At 37.0% G+C, this 12,582-nt stretch overlaps 1 protein-coding gene across 1 annotated transcript in view; it reads right to left on the bottom strand.

Moving 5' to 3' along the window:
• Positions 1 to 542: 542 nt before the first annotated feature.
• Positions 543 to 12,582, bottom strand: part of RHPN2 (rhophilin Rho GTPase binding protein 2) — a 29,748-nt gene continuing 17,708 nt past the window's right edge. The window contains exons 6-15 of the mRNA XM_009095971.4: positions 12,196 to 12,320; positions 11,085 to 11,251; positions 8,642 to 8,829; positions 7,144 to 7,300; positions 6,560 to 6,679; positions 6,269 to 6,463; positions 5,099 to 5,175; positions 4,223 to 4,369; positions 3,258 to 3,413; positions 543 to 2,004 (exon numbers count right to left, since the gene is read on the bottom strand). Coding sequence (XP_009094219.2) covers positions 1,753 to 2,004; positions 3,258 to 3,413; positions 4,223 to 4,369; positions 5,099 to 5,175; positions 6,269 to 6,463; positions 6,560 to 6,679; positions 7,144 to 7,300; positions 8,642 to 8,829; positions 11,085 to 11,251; positions 12,196 to 12,320 — 1,584 coding nt within the window. The 3' untranslated portion in view covers positions 543 to 1,752. The remainder of the gene's footprint in view (positions 2,005 to 3,257; positions 3,414 to 4,222; positions 4,370 to 5,098; positions 5,176 to 6,268; positions 6,464 to 6,559; positions 6,680 to 7,143; positions 7,301 to 8,641; positions 8,830 to 11,084; positions 11,252 to 12,195; positions 12,321 to 12,582) is intronic.

Genomic DNA, 12,582 nt, shown 5'->3' with positions numbered 1-12,582 from the left:
CAAGGAAAAGTGAGTGTGATGATGGGAAGGGAAAGACAATTATTCAGGAGCTAAGAGGGAAAGGATTTCCAGGAAGACTATCATAGTGGTTTAGGAGAAATGAAGAGCTGGAAGGGTGATTGCTGTGACTTTGCTAAAGCTTTGGGTACTTGGATAGCAATTCCAGCACCCAGGCAAAGTAAATCTCATCTGTATGGAATACTGTGAGGCAGGGCTGTGCAGATCAGAGTCTGCCTGCTGCTGCTTGTGTGTCTAAAAGAAGCACTACTCCCAATACACCTAAAAAGTAATTGCTGAGGATAGGCAAGTCACAAGGAATTAACAACTTATTTTTTATGTAACCTTTACAGGGAACTCTTGGTAAGAAGTTGGTTTTAAACTCTTAGTTGATATTGTGCAATACAGGAACTTTTCTTAAAAGTTTCTTAGGTCTCTGTAAGCAACATTAGAGAAACACACAAGAGGTATGGCAACAGCAAATAGCAAAAATCTGTAAATTATGCTTCATCATCCAAGCTGCAGCAGAATTAAAAAGCTACTAGTAAATGGCAGCATCTGATTTTTATTCTTAAATAAGGGTCATTAAGATATTTACACCTACTACATAAGAAGTTAAAAATAAATGACAACTTTAAGGTTTACACCAAGATGCAGATTTTTGTGTAAATTTTAAGTATCTATCTACTCTGTAGATGGCAAAGTTAACTAACACTACAGTGTTAGCAATTTTCAATTAATTTAAGGAAACAGAAGAATCTCAAAGAAATGCTCACCAGTTATTTTTTGTCCCCCTCCTTACTATAGATACAGCTTGTTCATTAATTTTTAAAAGGGCAGAAGATTTGGTTTTTGCTTGATGTGATAGTAAATAAATATCCTGCCATTTAGCACAAGTACTTCTTTTATCATACTTTAAAGCATCACTGCAATTTATGTGCCCTTGAATCAATATATTATGTCCATTTTGAGATTTGTTTCACAGCTATCCATTTTATCAAGTGAGATACAAGTCTTAAGGTAAGTAGGTTAAGTAACATTTGGAATAAAGCCTGTTTTTAACAATTGAATCAACAGGTATTTAAAATGTTACCTAAATCAGAAAAAGAAGAGAATAAAAGCCTTTTGGAGTTCAAAAGACCTTTTAAATTTTCAGCCTTGTAATTCTCTTCCAGAATTAAATGACCTGTTCAGTAGGCTACACCTAGTACTGTGAGGAAGCACCTCTGCATAAAAACACAACTCCATGACACTGCTCCTTGACACAAGACTTGTTTCTCAGGATAATAATATATTCCCTCTCACCTGTGCTTTAAGATAATTTTTCAAAGTAGTGTTAAATTATTTATTACTGATTCTAAACTTTAGGAGCAAAATCATTCTTTAATTTGTCCCCTATTATTTTGCATTCAGCATCAAGTTTGTAATAAATAACTCACATCTAGCAGAGTTATGACTATTTTTATGAAAAATCAGTCATAACTGTATTTTGAAACCCCAAAGGAGTCAGGTCCTCATGTAAGCAATTCTAGAATATACATCTTGTTATTGCATACCTCCCAAAGGACTTCATTCTAACCTTCAAATACTTCAGTTTTACAGTTTCTGCCAGCTTCTGAACACAAGTGGCTCAATGCCCAACAAATGAAGTCACCAGCATTTGTCTGAGTTTATACATACGTATGTGAAGATAAAATTGATCAATATTTTATCTACATTTTAAACAAGTCACATTAACAGATACTTCTGAAAGATTCAGTACAATGAACTCTCTGTATTGAAAAGTGTGAAGGGAGAAAGCTTCTTCTTAATCTGAGAACTTCCAGCCACAGCTGAAGGAAGGCAGAGTGTACTTGCAGCTTTCTGTCTGTTTTTAGTTCCCCAACTTAGAAAAGGGAGTTTTAGTGGGGCTTTCTTGGTCTGATCAATTTTATCCTCGTCCATGGCTAAACAGATTAAGGAGTATGTCTTCTGCATTCCCATAGAGTAAGTTGCACTCTTGCTATGCTGTGGGAAAAAGAGAAGCATTATAAGAATCAGTCATCCAAAATGGGTCAAAATTTTGAGAATAACAAAAGGTTACTGTGCAGTTTTCCAGGGCAGACTGCAGCAAGCTTTCTGTGCTAATGACATTGCTAACTGAGCACGAGGCCCTTCACAGTGCTGTCACCCTGGGATTCTGCACATGCAGACTCAAAGGTATACTCTGCAAAGCATAAAGGAACTTGTGAATATTTTCTTGGGTGGTTAAACGTTTACTGGCTTCTAGAATAACTATTTAATATACACACTAGCCTCCCTACAAAGCTCAAGTGTGCAATTCCTGCACAGATGTGAAGGGCAGTACTTTTGCTGTCTTTGGACAGGTTAATGACCACAACTACAGGAGCTCCTGTGTGACATTCTCCTGGGATACCTGAAAGGCACAGCCTGCTCTGTCTCCTCTTAGCTTTGCCCTGAAACAAACTGATTATATTCTAGCCTTTGAGTTGCAACTTGGAATGGCAGATGCATAATTCCTAATTTTCAATAAGGAAAACCAATTTTAACAAAACAAGAAAACCTAACAGCAGCAGGGCCACCTTAATAGCTTCTCAGGCAACATTACTTGAGTGTCTAAGCAAGCCAGGGAATGTTAAAAGCATGAAGCAGTGGATTTAGCTGAACTACAGGTTCTTTCACACAACTAATAAGTTACTTAGAGCTTAATACTTTTTATTCTTGTGATCTTTCCCTTAGTCTAAAGCTTTTATAGTAGCTTTATAACTGACTAGACAGTTAAAAGTTCACCAAAATAAAAAAAATTGCATACAATAATCCATGATCTAAAAGACACAGATCATTTAGAATAACAGTGCATAGAAAATAAACACATGGTCTTGAATGTTCTATTTCACTCCATTATTGTTTCATTGTGGTTTTTTCCACTGCTGAAGAGGGCAATGCCTTCATCCTCTGGGACAAGTTAGGGGAAATAAACTAGGTCTTCAAATTTTTCATGCAATTAATCTAAGTAGCTGCACTACAAAAAATCTCACCACCCAACCATTCTTATGCAGACAGACTGCTTTAGATTGCTAGGTCACAATGGTTTAAACAGATGGTTTGAAACTGAACTGACATCTGAAGGCTTTATATATTCACAGGCTGAGTGGGATATCTGACTACAGGAAAATAAACATTAACCAGGAACTGAAGGCAGGCAAGTGACAAAACTCTAGCATATCAAATGTGCCAAACATATTTGCCTCCTTACATACCAAAGATGCTGCTGTATCCTGGCAGCTGATAACCTCCATCTCCACAGGCTGCTTTCCCACACTTTTCAATTTTTCCAGCACTTCATTGACACCAAGCCACTTGCAATCCACGCCACCAACTGAAACAATGTAGTCACCTTCTTTTAGGCCTGCTGACTGGCAAAAAATTGGGCACAGGTTATTATCCTGAATTATAAAGACATGTAAAATGTTTTTGTCATCATGGAGTATCTGCCCCAAATGCATTTCACTCTTAGATGCTACAAACGCATTCTCTAGCCACATATGTGCAACTTTCTCAAGTACACAATTACCTCTGGAGTTACCATTGATGTGACTGCTATTCTCAAATGTTGGCTGTTTTTATGTTCTTTTCACTTTTCTCCTTAAGTAAATGAACCCTGGATATTCCTATGCTATTGTCCCCCAGAAGACATTTTCTGCAATGTTTAATTTTTTCTTCATTATTTTAATTTGTATTTCTGTGGTTACTTCTGCCTTTTCTGTAAGTAAACTGCTTTTCACTGCATGCTGCTTTATCCCTTTGGACTTTCCCTGGAAGAACAACATTACAATTCAATATAATATTCTTGCCCTTCTTTCCTTAGGCAAACACTATACCTTGCTTTCCCTTCCTGATCCTTATTCTTGTTGCTACCTTTTAAAGTATTTATCCCTTCTAACTTCCTGAGTAAGACAGGAAATAACATTTGCTTTTATTATTTGTGACTTTTTAAGAATGAACAGAGAAAGAAATCAACCCCTAGTTTCATGTGATGTTGGGGACATGGGTACTTTAACAATCTGCAGCATATATAGCAATTAAAATGCATTCAGATTGTATGAATTGACTATCCTAATGTATAGAACTCAATAAATACTCCATCCAAGAGTATGAACTAGCTAAAGGAACATTTTAATGCTAGTCTGCAAAGAAATTGTTCATATCACACCAATATACTTACTGCTGCAGAACAAACTGGATCAAGACAATAAACTTGTACTGGTGAACCTCCTTTGAGACTGAATCCAAGCTCTCCTGCTTCTTGGTGAAGGCAAATGGTCCGTGGGGCTGTCCATCTCTGCTTGGCTGAGAACACTGTCAGTGGGCCCTGCAGGAACACAACAGCAGGCACACTGTGCTTTACTGTCACTTGTAAGTCAGAATTCCTGGTTTTGTAAGTTATAATGGTTTAAGCTCATCTATTGCAGATTTTACTCAGGTTAAATCCCAGCTAATTCCCTGGAAATGCCAAGTCCTAGTTCTTGACTGTTCAGTTGGTACTTCAAATAGAGTGGGATAAAGGCAACTGCCAAGTTTTTCAGGATCTCTATTAATGTGTGCACAATCTTCTGGCTGCACAGGCTGTAAGGTCCTGTATTACTCCATTTCAGAGGAGATAAACTGATTCTTGAAACCTTGCATTTTCTGATCCTAACCCTATTCCCAGTTCCTTTTGCTCACTGACACATATAGAGCCACCTGAAAGACTGGCTGTGTCACATGCAAGTCACACATTTTGCATGCCTGTCTCCACATACTGGGTATCTCTCCCTCCCCTTAAGCTGAGTGCAATTATCTGTTGAGACTTCATGGGACTTTTATGAAGGTTTTCAAGACTGAATGTTGTGCAAGCCGTACAGAACTGGCACTCCTATTCTTTGCTTCTCAAGCTGACTTACCTCTGAAGCTAGGAGGGATTTCTCCAATAGCTTCTGAAAAATCTCTACTATAGGATAATTTTTTCAGGCTCAAATACTTGTTTCCCTTCCCTCACACTGGAGTGAATTTATAGTTGCTATCAAAATGGCAGAGGCTGCTCAGCATCAGTGTTACATACCAGCTTGTGAAAAAAGTCTTTCACTTTCACTTTGGAAAACTGAGGAGCAATTGCTTCTATTTTATGTTCTGTTTTAGCTGAAATAAAAAGAAAACAAAATTAATTTTAAGTATTAATTAAAAGACATCAAAATGTATTTTTCTTGCATTCCAAGCTAGATAGGAATTTATCCCAAATTCTTACTGGGCTGTGGAAAAATTCATTTTCGTGGAAGTTTGTTAGATATCAGAACTGCTTTAAAAATATCTTCAGAGCTCACAGTATCAATATGGAAAACTTAAAAAAATCCCTTAGAAGAAAATTATGCTATTCCCATCTTTATTTTTCTTTGAGAAGTTTTTAAAACCAGCACTGCAGTTTCCTACTGCATCCAAAGAGGAAAGAGCTGTATGAGCTGGACTAAAGTAGAAAAAAAAAAATATCAGTCAAATTGAGTTAACAAACCCAGCCTAGTACAAGAGCTGGGCTCAAGAAACAGTTACTGTAGTTTTCCCCCCCAAGTAATTTTAACTTTTCAAGTTTCCCCATTTTTTCTAGCTCACAAGATAGTCACCAAAAAAAGCTGGATTCTAACTAACCACCATTGTGATCTACCCCAAAAAACAGTGTTGCTAGAGACAGAAATACTGTAACACAGTTTTTAAAACATCATATACTGATCAAAATATATTGATCTGTGACTGAGGAAACATGTAAGGAATCAGAACTTATGGAAGAGGTTTTACAGTGACTTCTGAGAGCCAGAGAGAAGCAGAGAAGCTTGATGAGAGGATCCATGTTTACCCCTGAAAGAATTTCCTACCAAGGTCATTGACATAAAAACCAAGAAAGAAGAAGGATAAATAAGAGAAACCTGCAACAGCCTATTCCAGTGAGCACTTTGTTTGCCTCTTCTGACCAATAAGTAAAGTGTAAACTTATGAGTTTGTAAGAATGTATACAAAGCATCCATGCTATAATAAAAACAGGCTTGAGGCCTTCTGAAAATGGAATGTTGCTTTGTATTGTCTCCATCTCAACTACGACAGGAACTCTACAAATGTACAGTATATATTCTGCATTATTTATGTTCTGTATGGAATACATATATATATAAATTAGAGGCCTATCCCCATGCAAGCATATTTGCCCATGCTTAGGTATCCTTTCTTTCTGGCTGTGCACACTTACACAGTATATCTGGAGCCTGAATCAGACTGAGGAAATCATCTTCTGTCTCTTGCTGAGCGTATTTGAGAAGGGACCGTTTATGTGCAGCTGTCAGAACCTCCTGGAGAACCTCAATGTTGCGAAGCTTTTTGCACAGCCCACAGACTCTGAGAGCTTCCTCATGGTAAACAACGGCTTTGCGTAAATGTGCTTTCCCTGCAAACATTAGAAACCACTGCTGGTCATCCACAGACAATAAATACCAGGTAATTTTCAAATTGTAGCCACTAGCTGTGTGAAAGTGGCTGTTACCTAATTGTTTTCTCTGAACTTTGTCCTTTAAAACAGCAAGAACCATCAGCCCTTCAGGCACATGGTCATACAGCTGGGAAAAGGCTTTCTCCTGCTGATCTTCATCATCCCCAGGCTGCACTGTAAAAATGAAAAAAAATTATTAACCATATACATCTCTTGGTCCCCAGTTCCACTAGGTGTATTAGTGTGAATTATTATTGAGAATTATTACTACATTCTCTCCCAGTGCAGTAAAATACGTGTATATAAATATATAAATAAGATTTTCAAGTTTTTATCATCTATAATATGTAATACTTGCATGCCAAAACATATTGATAACATCCAAACTATTTAGCAGCATATAATGGATATATAACTTTACTTTTGGTTCTGTGAAAGTTAGTTTACTGAATTTTCACATTTCTCTCAAAAGACAAAAAGAGCATGGCCTCATATTTGAGTGGGGAAAATGATCACAATTTAACATATATTAAAGCACCAAAAGTTCTTGGCTCCCAGACTTATTCACAGACCAAATTATAACAGTTGGTGTGTTTATTATTTTTATTTATAAGACTATAAAGAAGTATGATTCATACATTCATGGTCACACAGAATGGTGGCAGTGAAGTAATGTGCCAGAGCTTTGTAATGGTCTGACTTTATTTGTGCCAGCTTAGACCAGGAATAGGGAATATTCTCTTTCACTGGTTCCTGATTCATGGCAGTGTTGACCAGCATGTAAACCTCTCCCACCTAAAAAAAACCAAATAATTCAAGTATTAGAACTTAATAATATGAGGTATTAGGAACTCAAGTAAGGCTTAAGATAATTTCATATACAATCACATCAAAGAAATGGAAAATATGGTTAGGATGGGTTGGAATTAAGTTTGGAGAAAAATCTGAATGCTCTGATTTCTCCCTCACAAGAAAGGTTACCAGTTTTGTACAAGAACAGATGGACTAAGTCAGTCATACTAATATGGCTTCGTAGTTAAATAAAAACACCATCTAATAAACAGGTCTTAATTTACAAATATATCTCATTATTCAGTTGAAAAAAAGAGTGAATCACATTCAAACAGTAGGTTTGTGCTCCACTTTGAAACTGTGGAGTCATACATAGCCTGAAGTTTGTGTGGTCTAGTTAAAACTGGGATATAATCCTGTACACAGAGCAAATAAAATAGTTTCTCAAGCAGTGATTGCTGCTTTAATGGATCAAACTTCTCCAACTGACAGAATCAAAAATCCTTCCCCTGCAGCTGATCAATCCTACAGATAAGTCATGGGGGCTTTACAGGGTTGGGATGAAAGGCTTTGCCTGTTTTTCCTGTATGAAACCACTTTTGTATCTGCTACTCTGAACCAACTGAGAAAGCACAGGAATATCCTCGTGGCACATTTAGTTTTGGTACATACCTCAGTCAAGTATGAACACTACCTTCTGGCCAAGCCTATCTCACATTTTCTGCCAAGCCCCAAGACAGCTCTGCAGGTACCAATCTGACTCTGTGTGTCAGGGTCCTTCCCTCAGTTACAATTTATTCTTTTGGACTCATCCAAAAGATTTCTAGGTTTGCATACCCTTCAGCAGCTGGGAAACGAGACAGTTGTGTTCAATACTTAACACGGAACCACACAAACACCCTGTGATCTTTTGTATGTAGTTCTGTGGATGAAATCTGTACTGTTTGAAACATAAATAGCTTGTAAAACACCTTCAGCAAGTTCACTGCCTATTTCTGTTAATCTCCATGAACTATTAATTAAATAAATTGTAACGACTCTAGAATAATATTTAAATTTTGTTCACATTTTACTCTTCTGAAAGGTTGTGCTTTCAACTGTAGTTTGTGAGCTGCCCCACGTTATTTTTGCTTTCCAGAAATAGTTGTTAACATTTAAATTTAATAAATATTAATATTACATAATATTATATATAACAACACACATATAATAATAATAGTACACACAATAATATATATTATATAATATTAAATAATAATAGTTAATATTACTAAAAGTTGTAGGCAATAACACAGCACTGTAAACACATATTTTAAAGACTAGATTTAAAGTCCCATATTTTACCTTGGCAACTTCCTGTGTCATTTTTACTAGTGTGAAAAACTCATTACGTATTCCAGAAAGGCCAATCTGCTCAAAAACACATTCCTGAGCTTGTGCAAGCATCATTTTTACCAGTACATTCAGCATAGCTGGGCTCATGTCATAACTTGGTGTGTGAGTAAAGGTCTCCTTTAAGTAGCTTAGAACTCCTGCAATTACAAAATGGTTTTGTCAGCATTACAAAGATAAACAAGTGAACTTAATTCTGAGATGTACCATAATAATTAGGATTTCAAGGATATTTTCTAGTATTGCACTACAGCAATCTGAAGGAATTCTTGGTGCATAAGAAGCTAGACCGACCTACAGATTTTGCTTTGCATTGCCATCAACCATCCCCAAGTACAGTTGTCAAAATTACACTTCTGAGGAGCAACAGAAACTGCAAGTTTTGAGGGCACTGCCTTCAGATTTGCTTGCAAAAGTTCTTGTGATTGACCATAAGACTCTGCTGAACTGAATGTGACTTATACATGGGAGTGGCAGGCCATGGCTTACACAGGGGACAAAAAAGAGAAAAACCTGCACAGCTATAAGATTACAGTAGTAGATCCTCTGGACAGAAGGAAATGACATGAATATATCAACTTAATTAAATATTAATCTTCTTTTCAGATGCTGCGAAGTGCATTGTGTGTCCCAATAAAAGCTCCAATCCATGCCTGTAAACTAGAATTTTTATTTTTAGATATATAAATATATTTAATAGGGTAAAAATAAGATTGTTCTCTAGACATTTGGTTCCACCAAAAGATCAGTAATTTCTATCCTATATCAAATCTAAAACAAATACCAACTGTAGTGCAATACTAAGTAACAGTTTCATGGATGGAAACTGCATAACCCTCAGCAGGCATGCCATCAGACTGGTTTAGTGAGTTCTCCTGCCTTGCTAATGCTGACAGGCCTGCAGAAGTGTAACACTAAGGCCTCTGCCTTTTAAATATTCCAGCTTCTGTAATCTTACTTCTTGCCATCACACTCAGTTCTGGCCATGCTGTGCAGTATTTTCCCACTAAATGGTGTCTGTGGTTTTTGATTTTCCATCTTACACTCATATCTGAATGTTTAATATGCCATTAAACAAATTTTAAGCATGGCCATCTCTACCTTTTTGCACTAAAAAAAAGAATCCCAAATTTACCAGGCATATCTCAAGTAGGGATGGAGTGCCCTACTGAAAGGGACTGAAAGTATAGGAAGAAAAAAACATGGGGATTTTTGCTCTCAACACAATTCTGCTTATGCTGAGGATAAATTCTGTGCAACATCTTCCATTCAGCACAGAGAAACAGTTAATACAGACTCTGTATCATGCCCCTGCCAATATAATGACGTGTTACAGCACCATGCACAGGTACAATGAAATCCTGAGCATGTTGCTTTGGGGCCCTGCAAAGGTAACTGTGGTAGCAAATAACACCTTTTCAGTTTTGCATTAATTCTGTTCTGCAAACATGCTGAAGTGAAAAGCATTGATTTTTTTTTTTATTTGCAAAATGAAGGAGCAGCAGTAAAAAGGAGAAATTTCCTAACTATTGAAATTTCTTTTAGATGAAACACAAAGGTTGAAAAATAATTCATTTATTTTAAATATGCATGAAGAAATACTACTTTTTTTTTTTTGATAGCTGTGTATTCAAAGGAGGGAAATATAAAAATTCAACTCTGTTCTCCACAGCTTTTAGTGCAATAGCATACAATGCAAACCAATAGTCACAGATGTTAGTGCAGAAATAAATCCTACAGAACATATTAATTACAAAGGACATGTCTTTAAATATTATGTGTAGCAGAGATGATACTTACAAAACAAAACAGAAAATCTACTTAAAAGCCCCCAAAGAAAACAAAAGGCTTTATAATATGTTCAAGGGAAAGGATTCCCTTTATTAGAATTTCTATTTATCCATGCTTGGGACAGAAATTGATTATTTTGAACCTGTTTGCCTTTGGAATCTATGGAAAACAGGTAGCCAACCTCCAATGAATGCAACTTTCACTAGAGGAAAAAGATTAATTTTTAAGACCCTCATTGGAAAACTAGGCTTAAGGGTTTTTATCAAACCTGTCAATTGTCTCTTGTACAGATTTGACACCAAGGTGCTATCACTGAGGTAAAAGTTATGCTGCTGAAACAAGGAATGAAGCAGTTAATGCTACTGCAGTAACTCTGACCTTTGAACTGCAGTTCAGTAATCATTAACCACAACATTCACTATCTTATCTGCATGTTCAGACTGCACTTCCAGGTTTTAAAGCTTCATCTGAGCTCTTCACTGGGCTTCTTGAATGTCCCTATTCCTCCTTTTCTGTGTTATCAGGCCAGTAGAAATCTGTATGACATCAGAATGAGACTGGGGACATTTGCATAAAGACCTTTCCAGTATTTTAAGATGTGTACCTGCAGCTTTCTGAAAAGCATCAACAGCATTTTCAAGTCCAGCCTGGGTCTGACGATTGCATCTTGTTCCAATCTGTGTGTAGAGAGCTCCTATGTTGAATAAAACACTGGCTTTTTCAAGCAACAGATTTTGCTGACACACTGGGACACCTGTGAAGGAATCATACCTTGGGGAACAAATATTAGAAGAAGTGTTAGTATTAGCAGAGTCCATTGAAAAAAAACCAAGCACTTTCATTCTGGTTTTCTGAATGAGTAGTGGAATTATTAAAGTGAAAATGGAGCGGAACAGAAACACCACAATGTTCTGCAAGGACAATCCACATAATTAACCAAGGCAGGGAACAGCTTTATTTGAGACAGTTTTCAGCAGGTTTTACAGCAGTGCCTCCATAAGCTCATTACATTTAACTCAGAAGTGCCCATAAAACATCACAGAGGTGGAGAGCATACTGGGGCAGGATCCAGATGTGCTGCAATACTCTCCTACTTAGGTGCTTCCAAAGATCAACTGGCATGGTCAGATCCTCTACTGCTTGTGTTTAAAGTTTCTATTTGCAGTTCTCACTGGAAATTTAACAGTTCCTCTTAGCTACATGGTAGTCATCTTCTTTCATCATAAAAATTTTCAATTCAGAGTCAAATTCTGCTCACAGATATAGTAAATACTCCCTTATAAAAAAATAAGTTGCTCCTTTCTCTCTTCTGGCCCAAGTGGTCTTCTTAACAAATTGAAGGAGAGGAAATAAGGTCTGACCCCATTCTTTGTCCTCGTTTTGTACACCTAGGTTCAGAATTTGGAAACATCTGTAGCTGTCCAAAACTAAGATTATTTCCTCTCTTTCTCCCTTGTGCTAACCTGTAGCCCAAATCATCATCTAGCCTATGGTTTCACTCTAAGCATGTAAAGAGTGTACTGTATGCAGGTTTACTCTTAACTTAAAATATATATATATATATATATAAAATAAAATAATTGACAACACACACTGCAGGGATTCAACAGGAGACACACACTGACACACTTCAGATTAAAAGCCAGTTCATGATTAACCAATGTTCTAGGCGGGGGGGGGGAAGGACTAAAGAGAAACATGAACTACACACTTACCACGTAAATAAAACTCCAATGTGCCTGGTGGGTGGGAAAAATCTGTTTTCTACATAACCAAGTTGCAGGAAATAGCTTATCAACATCTCAATGCCAGCTTCATCTCGGCTAGGAGTGCGGCAGGCCTTGAAAGACAAGAGATTAAAACTGAGGGCATTCTTACAGGGAGAATGCTGAAACCCCAAGGATAAAGCTCTGCTTCCTTTGGACTTCTGCATATCATAGAAATGTGTGGAATCTGAGAACAGTAAGCTTAAAGCCATATGGATTCATGCCAGAAGTTTTTCAGCTGCACACAAGTAGCACACAACCTTTAAAAAAGCAAACAGAATCTGTTTGGCAAGTCTCAAAGTTAATTAAATAAAGATTGTAGGTATTTTATGAAAG

This window comes from Serinus canaria, chromosome 11 (assembly GCF_022539315.1).
Source record: "Serinus canaria isolate serCan28SL12 chromosome 11, serCan2020, whole genome shotgun sequence".
NCBI lineage: Eukaryota > Metazoa > Chordata > Aves > Passeriformes > Fringillidae > Serinus > Serinus canaria.
The sequence above is the reverse complement of the archived record's forward strand: the minus strand, read 5'-3'. Positions and strand labels throughout refer to the sequence as shown.